Below are 16,092 nucleotides of genomic sequence, written 5' to 3'. Positions count from 1 at the left end.
GGTTGACCTTTGATTTTACATTGTTGAAAAATTTGCCCAGTTTGGCCTTCAGGTTATCTGAAGGACCCACAGCATTAACCTCACCAGGTTTAACAGCTCCATCTAGTGGACAGTTGGAATTATTACACCAGGTGTAAAATAATCTGAAATATTATATTTTGCTCAACAATATTTTGCACCTTAACTTGTCAAAATTTGATTAGAATCTTTATGTAATCTTTTACATTTACATCAAAAATGGCATGGGAGGCTAAGTAAAAAAGGTTTTTTTATACTCGTATCATTCTTTGATTACTCTCTGTTACTTTAAACTATTTTCTGCACGTGTTCTTTTCCTTCTAATATTGACGTGCTGATATTAGAGACCCTGTGAGGAAAGTCCTGCAAGTCCTTTTCATACAAATCATATTTTGGCTTTTCAAGAGAAACATAATGTGTATACACAGTGGCTGTCACCTGATTACATGAGTGTTGCAAAGAAAAGAACTTGCAAAGAAAGCGGGTCCTCAGAGCAATGACAGGAACAACACTGTGTCACTTGTTGTTATCACCTTTAACCTGTTTAAGAAACAGAACTCCTCCCACACTTCTGCAGTTTGGACTTTCAGTGTCAGTCAGGCTGTTTAACTAGTCAGATTAATCAGGGAAGCTGCAGCAAAAGCAACACAGTTTCAAAATGAGTAAAAGACCCAACCTCGTGAATGTAGAAAAATGGATTTCAGAAAATGAGGATGCTTTCCTGCCACCAGTTTGCAACAAGCTCATGTGAGTACTTTAGCTTTCATTTTAGCCACATTGTAAAGTATGGGTGTAATTGCAGTGGCTTCTTCTGTGCAACAATTTTATGGATTCCATGTGGTGATGAACAGTCTGTAACTTTACAACTGAAAATTTCTGTCAATAACAATAATTGGATAGTTTTGCATGGACAAATTAACAATAAAAAGAGTTCTGACTTAAGTCCTCTTTCTCTCAGGCACTTTTCCCAGTTGAATATCATGTTTGTCGGTGGTCCTAATATGAGGAAGGATTATCATATTGAGGAAGGGGAGGAGGTAAAAGAAAAGTACTTCATTCTTACTGCACTGAGTCATAATTCCATCAAAGCTTACACAATCATTAAATACATGTTGTTATTTTAGCGTAGTTTTACATTAACTTTAACTTAACCCAATCGTCGGAATAACTGAGTCTTAAGCAAGGACAAACTAGCAAGGACAAACTGCACCATAATGTTCCAATGCTTGGTGAAATTATTTTGGCTGCCTGTCACAATTTGCTTTTCTTGTTCCTGCTGTTGTTTGCATTCTTTGCTTTGGCTTTTTGAAGTTTAGTGTCAAATTATGTAGCGAGGTCAGGTGGCAGGCACATGCAACAAGCTGTTGCTCAATACTGATTTAGTGGTGGTGTATAGTGGTAATTCTGCACTATCCTATCCTGAATATTTCTTTAATTGTGTCTGATAATGCAAGTATGTCATGACACAGCAGAACCAGAGACACTGTCCTTTTATTTATTCCACACATTCTTGTTTCTTGTCAAAACTGGATGCCTACATTACCCACAATGCAGTGAGAACTGAAAGTTCAGATGGAGATTCGTGTGTGTTATGACAGTAACGGCTAAGGTAGCGTGCTAGCATGAAGAGGAGCTGAGCAGGGGGCTATGCAGGTCTGGAAAGCTCACTGCTTTCTATCTCCACACCCCAGATTTCCTTTTGCATCTTTACACTTGTAGTTTCACTGACTCAAATGGCATCACTTGAGTTCATTTGACTTCACACAGCTCCCTCTGGATCTTTCTTTTTCCTTTTTTACATATTTTATGCTCATATTTGTGCTCCAAAACCTGTAAAAAGACTTTTATGTATAAAGCAGATAAGCAGCAATCCCCTTTATTCTAATAATATTCCATCTTTTGTCTTCCGCTCTCTGAACAGTTGTTCTACCAGCTGAAGGGGGACATGTGTCTGAAGGTGATAGAAAATGGCAAACACAAAGATGTGCACATCAAGGAGGGAGAGGTGAGCTCTAATGTGCATATACACACTTTGTTTGGGCATAGTTGTCATAACTCCATTATAGTCGTTTTAGGCTATAGTTATACTGCATACAATATGAAGTGAAACTGAAAGGACTCCAAAAGGCCTATACAGTGCTCAGCACTTTGTCGGTAAAATTCCCATTCTTCCTCATTTGTAGATGTTTCTGCTGCCAGCTCGTATCCCACACTCCCCCCAGAGACAGGCCAACACCGTGGGACTGGTGGTGGAGAGGAGACGGTTGCTCACAGAGACAGACTGCCTCAGGTTAACTACTGTCTCTTCTGTTCTGTTCTGTTCTGTTTTCCTCTCTGAACCTGACACATTACAATAAAGACCCCATGACACCTTAGAAAAAAATGTTTGTGCGAGACAAACAGCCTGATCAGGACGAACATCCCCATAGGCCAATTTCAGGACCGGAAAGAGTCCACATGCCCACATTATTAAATCCAACCTTTTTTCAACCTTTCATAGATTTTCCCAGCTTACATTCCCACTCCCCTGCTGTAGATTCTACCTGTTTTTCCTTCTCTATTTGCATTTATTTTTGCCAAACTCAAGGTAACCAATTTGCTGTGTCTCTGTACACGCAGATCTGTGCTGATTATTGTGTCAAAAGCTTCTGACTTTACGTTTAGATTTATCTTCACTGAGAACAAGGCTGAACACGTTGTCAGCATAGGGGGTATACTACAAAGCAAGCTCAACACAGCCAGGCTTTCTTTGTGTGGACCAGCTTGGCAAAACATTAAACTCCAGTCAGAGATAATGAGCATATCAACTTGTTGTCTCAGACCTTTGCATATATAACATAATCCTTTGTTTGTATAGAATCTCACCAGGAAAAGGAATGAGTGAAGAAGCAGTGTCTGTCTAGCCATTTCAGTCCAGAACTCTGAGTATATTCTCATCTCAGACTGTGTTAGGTGTGCAGAATAAGACCCTATAGTGATCTAGCTGGTTAACAGAGAGCCACATTGAGACATCAAAAACCCTGGTTTTAGGCCCAACATCTCACCGATCCATCACTCCCACGTTGTGGTACACCCCTCAGATGTGTTTAGTGTCTGTACACTTGTGTTGAATATTTTGCAAAGCGAAATTTCTATGTGATGGTTGTGTGGAAATAAAAGAGTGTAAAGAGATTCAGAAATCATTACGTGAATGCATTTATGATGTGTTGGTGCTTTCAGGTACTATGTGGACAACACCACCACGATCCTGTTTGAGAAATGGTTTTACTGCGAGGATCTCGGAACCCAACTGGTGCCAATAATCAAGGAGTAAGACATGTTCATTATCTGCACATTCACGTCACAGTCACCCATCAGGTTATTTGTTTTAATACAGCTTGTTGTTGTTGGTTGACTTTTGCACTTTTTTACATTTATTTGCAGGTTCATGGCGTCAAAGCAGTACAAAACAGGAAAACCAAATCCAAGTGAGTTAATCCAAGTGTTATTAATCTAAAAACTAATCCCTGTCAATTCTGAAGCAGTGTCATGATTATCTTTGGATAAACAGATGAAGTCTTGGGGGAGCCTGCATTCCAGATGAACACCATGAACGTGATGTCGCCCTTCTCCTTCAAAGACTGGCTGGACAAACACAGGGCGTCGCTGGCCAGCGGCCGTCCCATCGACATGTTCGGAGCTCAGTTTGAGACAGAGGTAGTAGGGATTGCGTTGCCAGATGTGTTTTCACAAAAGTTTTACTGTTTCAACTTTGTATCAAGGCAACATTTTCCCGCCTGTGGAAATTCTGTATGACTTATAAATTCTCCATGAAAATAAGTCGCAGTGCGTTCGATTGTGAATGTACAAACCACGCGGTTGACATTGAGACAGCAGGAGCAGATATGATGTGAAAGAGATGCAATCTTGCTCAACCTTATGACTATGGCAGGCAATGGTGTTTGGACCTGGGCAGACAGAGACATCCGTACGGCAAAGTGATGTGTGGATTTGGCACATGGTATGTTCTCTTCATTCTTTTGTAGCTGTGTCTGTATCCATGTCTGACCTGCTGTGTAGTCACAAAATTCTGCCTTCCTTTACTAACTTTTCCCGTCTCCTCCTGTCTCTGTTTCTCAGGAAGGTTCGTCAAAAGTAACTATGGATCAGCAGGAGTTCAGTCTTTCTGCAGGAGACAGCTTACTCATCCCTGAACAGACCCAGTGAGTTAATATTAACAATTAAAGGCAAACTCGTTTCATCAACTTGCAAATTATTAAGCAGAATGTCTTGCAATTTTATTTCCCAAATATGTTACTTGGCAGAAATGAGATGAGATTTTGCTTCTAAGATTTTGATTTTTACCTAAGAAAAATCCAAAACACAGCCTCTTCTTCTTCTGTAGCTACCAGTGGCAGAGAGATGAGGGGACGGTTGCCCTGTTTGTTGTCCAAAACCCAGAGCGGAAGAGACCCTGAGCATCATCTGCCAATTCACAAACACACACACATACACACACATATCCATTAAATATACAGTATTCTGTACAGGTAGTGAGGCACTCAGTGTAAGTGTAGACAAAAATGGTAGATTGTGTACAGTAAAATAAATCACACACTCATTTAAGTGAGAGTGTTCTGTTATGTGTTAATGAAAATGAATAGTACTGATAAACACCAGAAGCTACTTGATTCCGAAACTTGATTCTGAAATTGCACTTTGCTGTAGTTACATATATAAATTGCATGTAATTTATAGATCCGCCCCCATACGCGGCTCAGCAGGTACAATGGCTCATTCACTAAGTAGAAGGTTGGGGGTTCAACTCCTGCTATGGAGTCCTTGGTCAAGACAGTGAACCTAGTTGCCATCACTGTGTGAGTGTGTGTGAATGTGAATGGACGAATGAAAGGAAAATTGTAAAGAGCCTTGTCCATTAAGGTCAAAAAGTGATATTTAAGTGCAACCCATTTACTTATGAGAGACATCTAATAAATAAATAAACAGATATCTGAGATAAAATGGTGAGTGTTGTGATCGTTTGTCTTAACTGTTGACTGTGCCTAGAGATGGACAACATGAGAGCTCCTCAAAAATGAAGCCAAAACATCTTCCTCTTCCCTTCCTGTTCCATATTAGCACTTGAGACATGGACCTAACTCAAACTGAGAACACCCGTCAGATACATTTTTCCAAAGATCACTCTTATTGTTATTTTAGGTGGTTCTTATCCACGCTGATGTGTGGTCAAGTGCTCCCTTTTCTGATGAGTTTGGTTTTAGTTATTTAGTTATTTGATGTTATAGATGGGGTGAAAGTCGTGATTGACAGCTGACTGCTGCTCATGATAAGGTAAGTGGAGATGCGTCTTTATTTTTGATATATGACAGCGGTCTTAACACATATTACCCTTGACATTTTAAAATGTTCAGTTAATTACTACATTTCTTCTGCCACAGTGATTTGGCATTTTTCCCAGGAGCCGTATTGGAAAGCCTCACTGTTGTTGTGAATGATTCTGCTGGCTGAAAGGACCTTGAACACAAGTTTCAACAAATGTTTGAAACAATAATTAAGTTATATTTACATATTGCATGCCAACATCAGGTTGCAAGATTCCTGTTTAACACTGTGTAACTCCGAGGGTTTGTTCCAAAGAAACCCACAAAGAGACCTGGCGTGGTCTGACTGTGCTGGACGCATTTTTCCTCAGAAATGTCAGGTAAATGTTTTCTGGTAATGGGTGCAGCTATTGACGTATGACTTGTTGCGGGTAAAAATCCACAGCAAAAACACATGTATGCTGTTCTTGGGATCATGCACAGTAGGATTTGTCTTTGTTAATATAAACTACATTTTATGAATGTCATGTAGGCAAATTATTTACATACTGCAGCCCAAAGGAGGCAAGCTGGATTTGTACTATTATTGTCTGATTTTTTTTATATTTAAATGTTTTCAGTTTTATCATTTAAATGTCTCCTTAAAGTGAAACTCGAGTACTGCATACTCACCCCGTGTCTTAGCAAAACGAAACCAGAGATTTGTTTATGAATGCTTTCTAGGTTTTCTGATTGTCGGATGTTCTGTCTGGTCTACAGATTGTGTATCACACTCTGACTAAGCAGTGCAAATCTGAGCAGATTCACGCAATGACATTTTTAAAGCAAGAGTTTAACATTTTGGGAAATACACTCATTCATCTTCCTGCTTTGATTTAGATGAGAAAGTCAATACTACTCTCATGTCAGTGTGTTAAATACACGGTAGGACTCCAGGTGATTATCTCAGTAAAGCATCAACATTGGAGGCAGGAGGAAACAGCTAGCCTAATGCACTAATTAGCACCAATTTGCACATGCATCTCATTTGTGTCATTCAGAAACGAAAATATTAAAATGACGACTTGGCTATAGAGAGGAACTTACATGCTGAAACAATTTCTTATAGTTCTTGACTTTGTGGAGGCATCATTGTGAGGCAACAAATAGACACTTGGAGGTCGTATGCCTGGCTAAGAAACATTCCAGCCCAAAACCCCAGTGAAACTACAACTAGTTTTCACACTTCACAGCTTGCTCCCTATTTCTCTGGTCATTATATTATAAACTAAGCTAGTGTCTCCTGACTGTTTACCTTCACATTTAACAGACACATCAGTCACTGACGTATGAGTCATTGGCAAGAAAGCAAATCAAGTTTTTTCCCAAAATATCACACATGCCAGTGTTATTAGGGTCTTATTTCAGTCTTTGAGAAAAACAAGCCCATAGATTGAACTGGAAAAAGTTGTCAGATTTAATGACACAACACAGGGAGGTGTTGGAGGAACTTTATAAAATCAAAATGCCAAAAAACTCACATTTGTGGTGTTGTTCCTAAAACAATATCCATAAATACTTTGTAGCTGCTTTTGGAAGCGCATGATTTCAGATTGATATTAGTTCACTTGTGTAATCTTATCCTCAGCGTGTTCCTGATCACATGCTGCTCTGCTATAAGTGCAGCTACAGCCCAGGGCAGTGCATACTCCAGAGTCACCAGTCCTGCCAGGTTGTACCTATAACCTGAGTAGTTCCAGGGACAGGCCCCCAGCAGGCTCAGCACCGCCCCCCAGCTGAACTCCCACAGGTAGATAAACACAGTGTAGACTGTCAGACGCACTGGCAGCGAGTGATGCTGAGCCAGCAGCCGGGCACTCAGGCCCTCCATGAGGTAGACTGCGGTGGCATACATAGGCAGTGCCCACAGGCTGCTGTGACCCGCCAGTCTTCTGTCCTGGGTGCTGCACCAGTCCAACACAGCAGTGAAGACCACCTCACAGAGGCAGCCATGCAGGGCGTACACATAGAGACGAACTGCAGCAGAGAGAGGACGGCCTGAGACGCTCCCATGTGGCTCTGTAGAGGCTTCGTCTTCAACACCTGTCCCTGTCACAAAGAACTGCAGCTATAATTAACTGCAATATCACGTGTGTGGTTATTCAGCGTTAAAGTTGTTAGATTAATGATAATGATACATGTCTGTTGTAATTCCTGCTTTTGCTATTTTTTTTCTCTCTGAAAGTAGCAGTTCAATATGTTGGAAAACGCAATTATTTAAATTCTTAAGAGTTGCGTGAGATGATAAATACCCTTTGACGTTTTTGCAGTAAATAAGAAGCAGCAGATGTTTATCTTAGTGAAGCATACATGGACATACAGATGGCTTGGCTCAGTATGCAGGGAACAAAATCCTCCTACAAACACTTCTGTCACTTTTTAATTAATGTCTTATGTCTCATTTCATCTCGGGAGTTGCTTCCTGAAGTCTCCACACAAAGCAAACAGGTGAATAAGCATATTTGTCAAAATATCAATTTATTTCTTTGAGCTAAAATACAAATTGTGATCAAAATTGGCCCTTAAGAAGCCAGAAATTAAGCAGATCATAACTACAACTATTGCAATAATCACATGTGTTTTCCTATAGAAAAACTATGACTAAATAAAAAGATGTAGCTTTCAATGTTTTTTTTACTGAGGGTTGTGTTTTTGAAACTTTTAATCATGAACTTCTCCAGTCTTCAATTTTCTTTTTATTTGCTTTTAAATGGGTGAAATCTTATACTTCTCACATCAATCTCTTACTAAAGAAACACAGTGTTTCCAGTGACTCTATCCGTTTCTGTATTTTCAGCAAAAACCTAGTTTATAAACTATGTAGAAACTTCACAAAATGTTTACAGGTAATATTATTTCTTTTTGAAGAGCCTATCTTTTTTTTTCAAAATTTGTTCCTTATATTATAATACCTTCAGTGTGTATACGCTTCTGTTTTGTCCCTCCCCCACAGGACATACAGCACAGTGTACACAAGCTCTAACGTGGATTAACAGACTAATAGCCCGGTTTAGCAAATTAAAGCCTTGGAAAATCTTCCACTCAACATGTTTTAACTGTGCACTTGAAAAAATTCAAAATCGACTTGATGACTGTCTCTCTCATTAAATTATTTCTCCTCAAAATAAAATACAGTTAACGTATTCTCAATGTAGTAATGAATCTAACTCCATCACCTAACTGACTTTAACCAGGACTGGGATGCGGTGAAAACAAATGCCATACTATGCCTCAAAGTGTGTACTCGTACAGTTGTTAAACACAATTAACAATCATAATTCTCACCTTGGTTATTGCGTTGTGTTCTTGCATTTAGTATACTCGATTCCATCCTTGGACAGCATATGGGTCTTTGTACCTTTGTAATCCCTCAGATTCCCTGTGTGTGTGTGTGTGTGTGTGTGTGTGTGTGTGTGGGTGTATCTTGAGCTAAACATTAAGCAACTCCATGATATCGGAGTGAGACAGTGATGTCTCTGTCACAAGCCGAGCTTGTGGACCAGGTGACAGACCCAGGAAGTAAACCTGGACCACCCTAGAAAAAAATTTGTGTATGCATGTAGGACCAATAAAAGTATTGATCTGACAGAGAGGGACTGTGGCTGTGTGAATGGTTTCTTTTCATCATACAGCATGTGTGCAAATATACTTTTAAGGACAAACTTGGAGGTTATCAGTGAACCACAGTAGGTTGCTGTGTCAGAGAAGCTGCCCAAATCATACACTTATTAACAGATGAAGGAACTGACTGTGAAGCCTCTAATGGACTTAGAATCTGACTTTATGTGTCCCAATTGTTTTTCAACTATTTTTAGGACAAATGTTTTCAAATTTTGTTTCCAACCATCTGGCAGTCTTGATATATATTGAAAATTTGCACCGTTTTGAAAAAATAAGGCAGAAAATATTCTCTATTCTTCCAAAGATTCATAATATCATTCATGAATTTGTAAATAATATAACGCATTGATTCATTTTAGTGAATTCTGCATCCCACTCAAAAGATTATTGTAGGTGTGTATACTGAGATATGTTTTGTTTAGGCTATATTCATTTTCTTTCCAATACATTAACACCATCATATTGTATGTCAGGGTTGTGTGATTTACTTCAATGCCATTTTTGAGTAATAATAAATTCTTTGTCTTCTTAAGCACCAAAACGTGTGCTGTGCAATCTGCCAACACACATATGAACACACACTGTATAAATATTAATGCAGAACTCAACCAGTAGTTTCACACATGCACAGTGTACAATGTACCCATAAAATGTGTCTAAGAGCAGATGTCTGACTCTTTACATGGTGCCACTGCTGGGTCCTCTGTGTTTGTTTTGTGTGTACTCTAATAAAACAGTTAGATGAATGGTAGACCACTAGATCAGAGTCCAGTGATACTAGCAAACACACCTTTAGGGCTGGGATAGGGGGACTGCATTGTAGTGTGGAAGTCAATGACCATAAAATTATTGAACTGACAAAGGTCGGACTGTTCACACAGTGGTGAGCTGAGCTGACAGCGTGTATCTGTTTTGCACTGTAATGAATTGTCACCAAGGAAGGTTTAGTTAGGGAAATTATGATTCTCTCTCAAGAAGCACACTGGACCTTCACTTCTTGCCCTTTTTAAGTGCCTTATCAATGCTGAGTCGCTCTGGTAAGGTGAATTGGTATATTGGTAATAAGGTTGAATGGTCCCAAATTAGACTGAAATGAACTGATGTGAACAAAGATGATGTGGTTAGATCAATTTTGTTGTACCATGTACAATGACAACAAAGACTATTCTATCTCTATTCTATTCTAGATGAGAAGTGGTATGATGAGATGGGAGAAGATGAGATGCAGTGAGGAGATCTGAGGAGAGGAGAAAAGATGAGACACGATGAGATATAATGGAAAGAGATGAATAAAGATAAAGGGATGACATGACATGATGTGACATGATATGACATGGGACTGGATGACAATTTGAGGTGAGATGGATGAAAGCCAGATGAATGTGTGGTGAGTTAAGGTGTGATGAGATAAAATGATGATACAAAACAAGTACATACAGCATCAGCTATGTCAAGATAAAATGGATTGGGATGATTTGAGACGATGTTGCTAAGATGAGATAAAATGTGTAAATTGAATGCCAAGAGAGTAAATAAAAAAGCAAGGTGAGATGAGATGCAGCTTGAGATGAGGTGAGATGGTGCTGTTAGGAGTTGCTGTCCACCTGCAGTAAGAAGACTTCAGGTGAAGTTAAGTAAATGGAGGTAAGAGACACTGAGATAAAATCAAATAATGATTAGATATCTACACTGTGTACAAAAACATTGAGGCTTGGCCCGTCTTCTTCTTCTTCTGTTGAGTTTTGGTGTTTGGCACCTTCAGGTGATGCAATACTACCATCTGCTGGAGTGTCCCTCACTCCATCTATTCCAGCATTGCCATGACGTGTGAAAGGGTGCAAAATGAAACAACCACCTATCCCTGTCAGCAAATAAAACTATTTTAATAATTTCCATTTGTTAAATCATGAATTATCATTTATCAACACAACATTCCTGGTCCTTGACAAATTATTACATGAAGGCACTTCAGCCTAAAAAGTAGAAAAGATATGTGTCATAAGGGTACCATTATGACACAATACATCTGTGTTATCACATACCAGAAGTGACTGTTTTCCCTGGAATCATGGCTATCATGCTGAGACAAGCCCTCAGAGTAAGCCAGCTTTTATAAAAGGAATTCTATTAGGATCTTGTTATTCACTTTCACTACTTGAAAGGGATCTGTACACATGATTGTTTTCATCTGCTGTTTGCACTAATTCTACAGAGTTTACAGAAGACAATTCTGACCTCTGAAAAGGAGCTTGTTCTGGTCTTTAAGAGGGAACCAACTTGAATTTTTACTACTGGTATGTGCTGATATTGAAACTTTTTTCTGTATTGTGTATTGTACATTTATTTTGAGATTTGAGATTTGACCTTTAAAAGACTGATGCTTGACAGATTATTTTCCCTATCACTATTGTATCTCATTTTTAACTCTGCAATATGAAAAAGTGAAATTCTGTCGATGGACATTTTTAAGCCTTTAATTGTGTATTAAAAATATAGCTTTTTTATTACTAATTTAACTGCTTTCTCAGTCGACACAATAAAATTTGGATTAAAGTCTTGATTAAAAAAGGTCCAAGAGTGATATCAAAGTCTCTCACCTGAGGCTAAAATGACTGAATCTATTTACATTTGCATATGTTCATTTGGCAGGTGGTTTTGTTCAAAGTAATGTACGAAGGATACACAGTCCATGTGAACATCCATTAGAAGCCTTTGAGAATAAGTGTTGCAAATCTGATATATATATATATATTTCTTAAAATGTCAAACTGTTGCTTGAAGTATTGCCTAAAACATTTTTCTCTCTCCTTCTCTGCTGAAAATAAGCAAAGTGGAAAGACCAGAGAGATCAGACCACATTCATAGCTGAGATGGATTCAGTGAGCGGTCCCATCGAAGTGAAAAATGAAACTTTCATGCACTGCCAATCCACCTCAGACCTCGGCAATTTGTTCTTGCGTATTGTCATGATCACTGAGATGATTGTGGGCCTGCCAATAAACATAGTAGCACTGTGGATTTTCTGTTTCCGTGTGGAAGTGTGGAAACCCCACACTCTCTTCCTCCTTAACTTGCTTCTAGCCGATTTCCTGCTCCTCATCAGCGTGCCCTTCCGCATTGATGCCATCCTCCGAGAGAACTACTGGGTGTTTGGACAGGTCTTCTGCCGCATCAACCTCTTCATGTTGGCTGTCAGTCGCTCTGCCAGTATCGCATTCATGACAGCTGTGGCACTGTATCGCTACTTCAAAGTGGTCCATCCTCATCACTGCATCAGCCATATTACTTTGACTCAGTCATGTTGGCTCGCAGGCCTGACGTGGACTGTTGTGATTGCCCTTCGGATTCCACTGGTGACCACCAACCTCCTCTACCAGGATGGCAATGTCTCTCTGTGTCGCAGCTTCAGCTCCTACAGTGTGATCCCTTGGGGGGTAAAAGTCCACTATGTGGCCTTCGTTGCAGAGTTCTTCCTGCCCTGGTTCATGTTGCTGTTCTGCTCAGTTCGGATCGCCTGCTATCTGCACAAAAGAACGATGGGCAGGCATAAGAGGGTACTGAGGGCCATCCGAGCAGTAGAGGTCATCTGTTTGGTGTTCACTATCTGCTTCTTACCAAGTATCCTTACAGGTTTGGGTGGAGTGTTCATCAAACATTTCCACCCCAAAGACTGCAAGTCCTACAATCTGATCACCCAACTATTCATTGTCTCCATTGGCTTCACCTATCTCAACAGCACTTTGGACCCTATCATCTACACTTTTGCTAGCTCTGTGTTCCGTGATGCCATTGGGAGCTTCATCCAGCGTTTGGGCTTTGTGAAGACGAATGACAGAGTAGCCCAGCCCAGCTAAGGCAATAACTGTTGAAAGGCACAAATCAAAAAATATTATATATCTTTTAATGGTTAAACTTCCCCAAAATCAGGTCTTAGGTCAAATGTTTTGAGGAAGTTGCTGAACTGCTCTGAAAGCAGCCCAGACACAAAATGAAGATGCTGCTTAAAATGTTTAAACTGCAATGTGTTTTGTTTGTTTTATACTTGATTCCTTGATATCAATGCTGCAGGGGAACACTATGGAGACTATGTGATTTCTTTTCATTATCCATTTGTTAACAGTTCTCAAATGTGAGTGAGCTCAGTTTCATTGTTAAGGATAACAAAAGCTGTATGGATTTGTATGTAACATTTACACACACTGAACCCAGTAAACCTGTGTCCTGTGTCCTGTGTCAGACTGTCTTCCATTACCAAGCATGCTTTTCAGTTGAATTATGGCTGCGAAAAAGCAAATCATTTTTGAGCCCTATCTGTTAAACATATATGAAAAGAAAGATGATACTAATCCTTTCAAAATGGATGGCTATATTGTGCTTGCAAAGAAAAATAAATCCAAACACAAATTTGACATATGAATGAATTTTGAATCGGGATTGTGTCTAGCAGCCTGATAATCAGACTGAAATACCATTTCATTTCATTCATATTCATTTCATTTATGTCATTTCATATATGTGTCACTGAGCAAGTCAGAGATGTGACCATCAGTTCTGTATAGCATTATATTATAATTTGAAATTAATGTAGATATTGTCCTTAGGAGAAATTCTTTCACACAGTCAGAGTACATTAATACGAAACCATTTACGCATTGACAATACACAAGCAACAGGCACGCAATGGTTACGTGCCAGTATGAAAAGATCAAAAACTAGATAGACAGATAGATAGATAGATAGATACTTTATTGATCCCGAGGGAAATTCAATTGAAACTAATAACTGTTCCAAAAAAAGCCAAAAACCAAAACAAAACAAAAACACTTGGATTCTTGTTTGGAATATATTAGAAATATGCTCTTTAATCGTTCATCCTGTTCCTGAAAACACCATTCACCTTCTGTTTAGGAGTCTAACACATTAGAAATAGCCTAGTGACCTATTGTTGCAGTCTGCTACGATGGTCAGGACCTCAACATTCGTGCTGTATAACAGTAATGACTTTTAGATGATGGCTGTTTCGTATTTGATAATCATCTTTTCCTCCAAGATATTAGGCTATCAGGCACCCCTGCTGTGGAACCAGTTGCCAATCTGGGTTCGACAGGCAGACACCACCTCCACTTTTAAGACTAAACTTAAAACCTTTCTGTTTAGTAAAGCATATAGTTAGCACCAAATAAAGTGTGTAGAGCTGGTAGGCATAGTTTCACTCACCTCATGATATATAGCCACAGGTAGAACAGGTCTGACTAACTGTTAATCTTTAAATCTCTATCATAGCTAAGCTGCTATAGGCCTATGCTGCCGGGGGACACAAACATGATCCACCAAGCAGTTTCCCCTCCTCCTTTTCCTCTTCTATCCTCTCCCCTCGTCAGATTAACATGCAGTTCATTATTTTATGTCACTAACTGTGTGTCCAGTGCTCCTCGTAGTCTTGTGTCTCTCCCTCCCTCTCTCTCTCTCTCTCTCTCTCTCTCTCTCTCTCTCTCTGTATCTTTCTGCAGGTATCTCTCCATCCAGATCTTCAAGTTGAACTGTAGCCGGCTCTATGACCAACCCAATGTCTACTGTTGACATCTGCCTGTCATTCCTCTATGTACCGACTATGGGCGGGGTGGTTCTCCCTACAGGCCGAAATCGAACTGATAGGATAGTGATTCTCAACATCACATAAAAAAAGAATACATGAATGTTACAGCAGTTCATTATAATTTTCAATACTATAAATTTCCTATAACTTGTGAAATGTTAAAATCATATTGAGGTGGTAGCAAAAAGTGAAACTAAACAGTTGAGATTTTGTTTTGCTTATCTTTTTAGTAATGTCATTTCTCATGTTGCAAATTGCTTTCCTGCCTGTACAACATCCATTGCACGTCTGCCCGTCCTGGGTGAGGGATCCCTCCTCTGTTGCTCACCCTGAGGTTTCTTCCATTTTTTCCTGTTAAAGGTTTTTCTGGGAGTTTTTCCTTCGTCGATGTGAGGGTCGAAGGGCAGAGGATGTTGCTGATGTTATGTTAAGCCCTTTGAGACAAACTGCTTGTAAAAATGGGCTATACAAATAAAGTTGACTTGACTTGACTTGATATGTTTCACTTTAAAAATAGTAGGGTCTGTTTCCTTATGTCGATAAAGAAATGCAGTTTGAAAGATCATAGGACACGCCCACTCCAACACACGACACACCCCCTGAGGTGCCAGTACGAGGGTGTATCATGAGGTAGGCGTGTCCTGTAGCTCCATTGTGCCCGCAGACAGACATACTTTGCTTGCTGGTCTGCGTGCATGACGTTATTCTTCCGTCCTTCTTACCCTAACTCTGGGAAAGCATCGTATATTGGGGAAACCAGTAACAATGAGGAACGTTGGGAATACATGGAAAGCACCAAACGTTACAGTCGTATTATCTGGGCGTAAATTCAAATTTGAGTCAATTGAACTGTTAGTATTTTTGACACGTTTACAAGCGCATAGTGAAACAAATTATCTCTGATTTTATTATTATTCAGTCTACCATTGTCTGTTGGTACTTTGATATCGAACATAAACCGTTGTGTAGAACTGATGGAACAGTATTAAAGAATAAACAAACACAAACAACATAATTCAGATAGTTCGCTGCTCTTAATTCATAAAGCCAACTGCAGTGAAACGACAGTGAGCTCCAGTGGCGCAATCGGTTAGCGCGCGGTACTTATATGACAGTACACTGTAGAGCAATGCCGAGGTTGTGAGTTCGAGCCTCACCTGGAGCAGTCTTTTGAAACGGAGTTGTAGTATGTTTTACTCTTATCTATTTCATTATGTATTACAAATACCGTAAATGTTATTCACAGCGGAACGCTTGTGCTCGGTTACTGTGAGCTCTTAACCACGATATGCTGTTCCCCTTTAAATATGAAGTAGAAGGGCAGTTTTACAAATCATGTAGATCAAAGGGATTGATATTGAGATACCATAAATACCGTAGGAAAAGTCACAAAACAGGCTGCAGGCTAACGTCTACGAAAATCACTTATCTTAACAGAAAAAAATAGTACATTGCAATGCAGTGGAATATATGAGTTATAATAGGTTTATCAAATAC

General features: G+C 39.5%; 3 protein-coding genes and 1 non-coding gene across 8 annotated transcripts; 3 read left to right on the top strand and 1 right to left on the bottom strand.

Annotated features, from left to right (window-relative positions):
• The first annotated feature begins 598 nt into the window (after positions 1–598).
• haao (3-hydroxyanthranilate 3,4-dioxygenase) lies at positions 599–5,019 on the top strand. The gene is made up of 10 exons (XM_046402835.1): positions 599–765; positions 977–1,055; positions 1,940–2,023; positions 2,202–2,308; positions 3,238–3,327; positions 3,442–3,485; positions 3,569–3,714; positions 3,950–4,018; positions 4,138–4,220; positions 4,403–5,019. The coding sequence occupies exons 1-10, from the start codon at positions 677–679 to the stop codon at positions 4,473–4,475; spliced, it is 864 nt and encodes a 287-aa protein (XP_046258791.1). The 5' UTR covers positions 599–676; the 3' UTR covers positions 4,476–5,019.
• A 1,796-nt stretch (positions 5,020–6,815) lies between these two features.
• LOC124066075 (transmembrane protein 229B-like) lies at positions 6,816–8,799 on the bottom strand. Of its 2 annotated transcripts, none has more exons than XM_046402152.1 (2): positions 8,664–8,799; positions 6,816–7,421 (listed from the first exon to the last, which is right to left on the bottom strand). In XM_046402152.1, the coding sequence occupies exons 1-2, from the start codon at positions 8,707–8,709 to the stop codon at positions 6,943–6,945; spliced, it is 525 nt and encodes a 174-aa protein (XP_046258108.1). In that variant the 5' UTR covers positions 8,710–8,799; the 3' UTR covers positions 6,816–6,942. The 2 variants fall into 2 exon arrangements, with proteins under 2 accessions (XP_046258108.1, XP_046258107.1); XM_046402151.1 differs by having other exon boundaries at positions 6,816–7,427; positions 8,664–8,794.
• A 1,078-nt stretch (positions 8,800–9,877) lies between these two features.
• On the top strand, positions 9,878–13,225 carry hcar1-3 (hydroxycarboxylic acid receptor 1-3). Of its 4 annotated transcripts, XM_046402910.1 has the most exons (4): positions 9,878–10,036; positions 10,187–10,355; positions 11,212–11,293; positions 11,826–13,225. In XM_046402910.1, the coding sequence occupies exon 4, from the start codon at positions 11,870–11,872 to the stop codon at positions 12,851–12,853; it is 984 nt and encodes a 327-aa protein (XP_046258866.1). In that variant the 5' UTR covers positions 9,878–10,036; positions 10,187–10,355; positions 11,212–11,293; positions 11,826–11,869; the 3' UTR covers positions 12,854–13,225. The 4 variants fall into 4 exon arrangements, with proteins under 4 accessions (XP_046258866.1, XP_046258868.1, XP_046258867.1 ...); XM_046402912.1 differs by lacking the exon at positions 11,212–11,293; XM_046402911.1 differs by having other exon boundaries at positions 11,212–13,225.
• A 2,441-nt stretch (positions 13,226–15,666) lies between these two features.
• trnai-uau lies at positions 15,667–15,760 on the top strand. Its single transcript has 2 exons — positions 15,667–15,704; positions 15,725–15,760. It is a non-coding gene; the product is annotated as a tRNA-Ile (tRNA).
• Positions 15,761–16,092: the final 332 nt, after the last annotated feature.

Source organism: Scatophagus argus, chromosome 10, assembly GCF_020382885.2.
Source record: "Scatophagus argus isolate fScaArg1 chromosome 10, fScaArg1.pri, whole genome shotgun sequence".
In the NCBI taxonomy this organism is placed as follows: domain Eukaryota; kingdom Metazoa; phylum Chordata; class Actinopteri; family Scatophagidae; genus Scatophagus; species Scatophagus argus.
The sequence above is the reverse complement of the archived record's forward strand: the minus strand, read 5'-3'. Positions and strand labels throughout refer to the sequence as shown.

Bases quoted from the DNA above. Each gene is read 5' to 3' on its own strand.
- haao (XM_046402835.1), top strand. From the start codon at position 677: ATGAGTAAAAGACCCAACCTCGTGAATGTAGAAAAATGGATTTCAGAA. The intron at 1,056-1,939 runs GTAAAAGAAAAG...CTCTCTGAACAG, and splicing joins ATATTGAGGAAGGGGAGGAG to TTGTTCTACCAGCTGAAGGG. The intron at 2,024-2,201 runs GTGAGCTCTAAT...CCTCATTTGTAG, and splicing joins TGCACATCAAGGAGGGAGAG to ATGTTTCTGCTGCCAGCTCG.
- LOC124066075 (XM_046402151.1), bottom strand. From the start codon at position 8,709: ATGGAATCGAGTATACTAAATGCAAGAACACAACGCAATAACCAAG. The intron at 7,428-8,663 runs GTGAGAATTATG...TCTTTGTGACAG, and splicing joins AACACAACGCAATAACCAAG to GGACAGGTGTTGAAGACGAA.
- hcar1-3 (XM_046402912.1), top strand. From the start codon at position 11,870: ATGGATTCAGTGAGCGGTCCCATCGAAGTGAAAAATGAAACTTTCATG.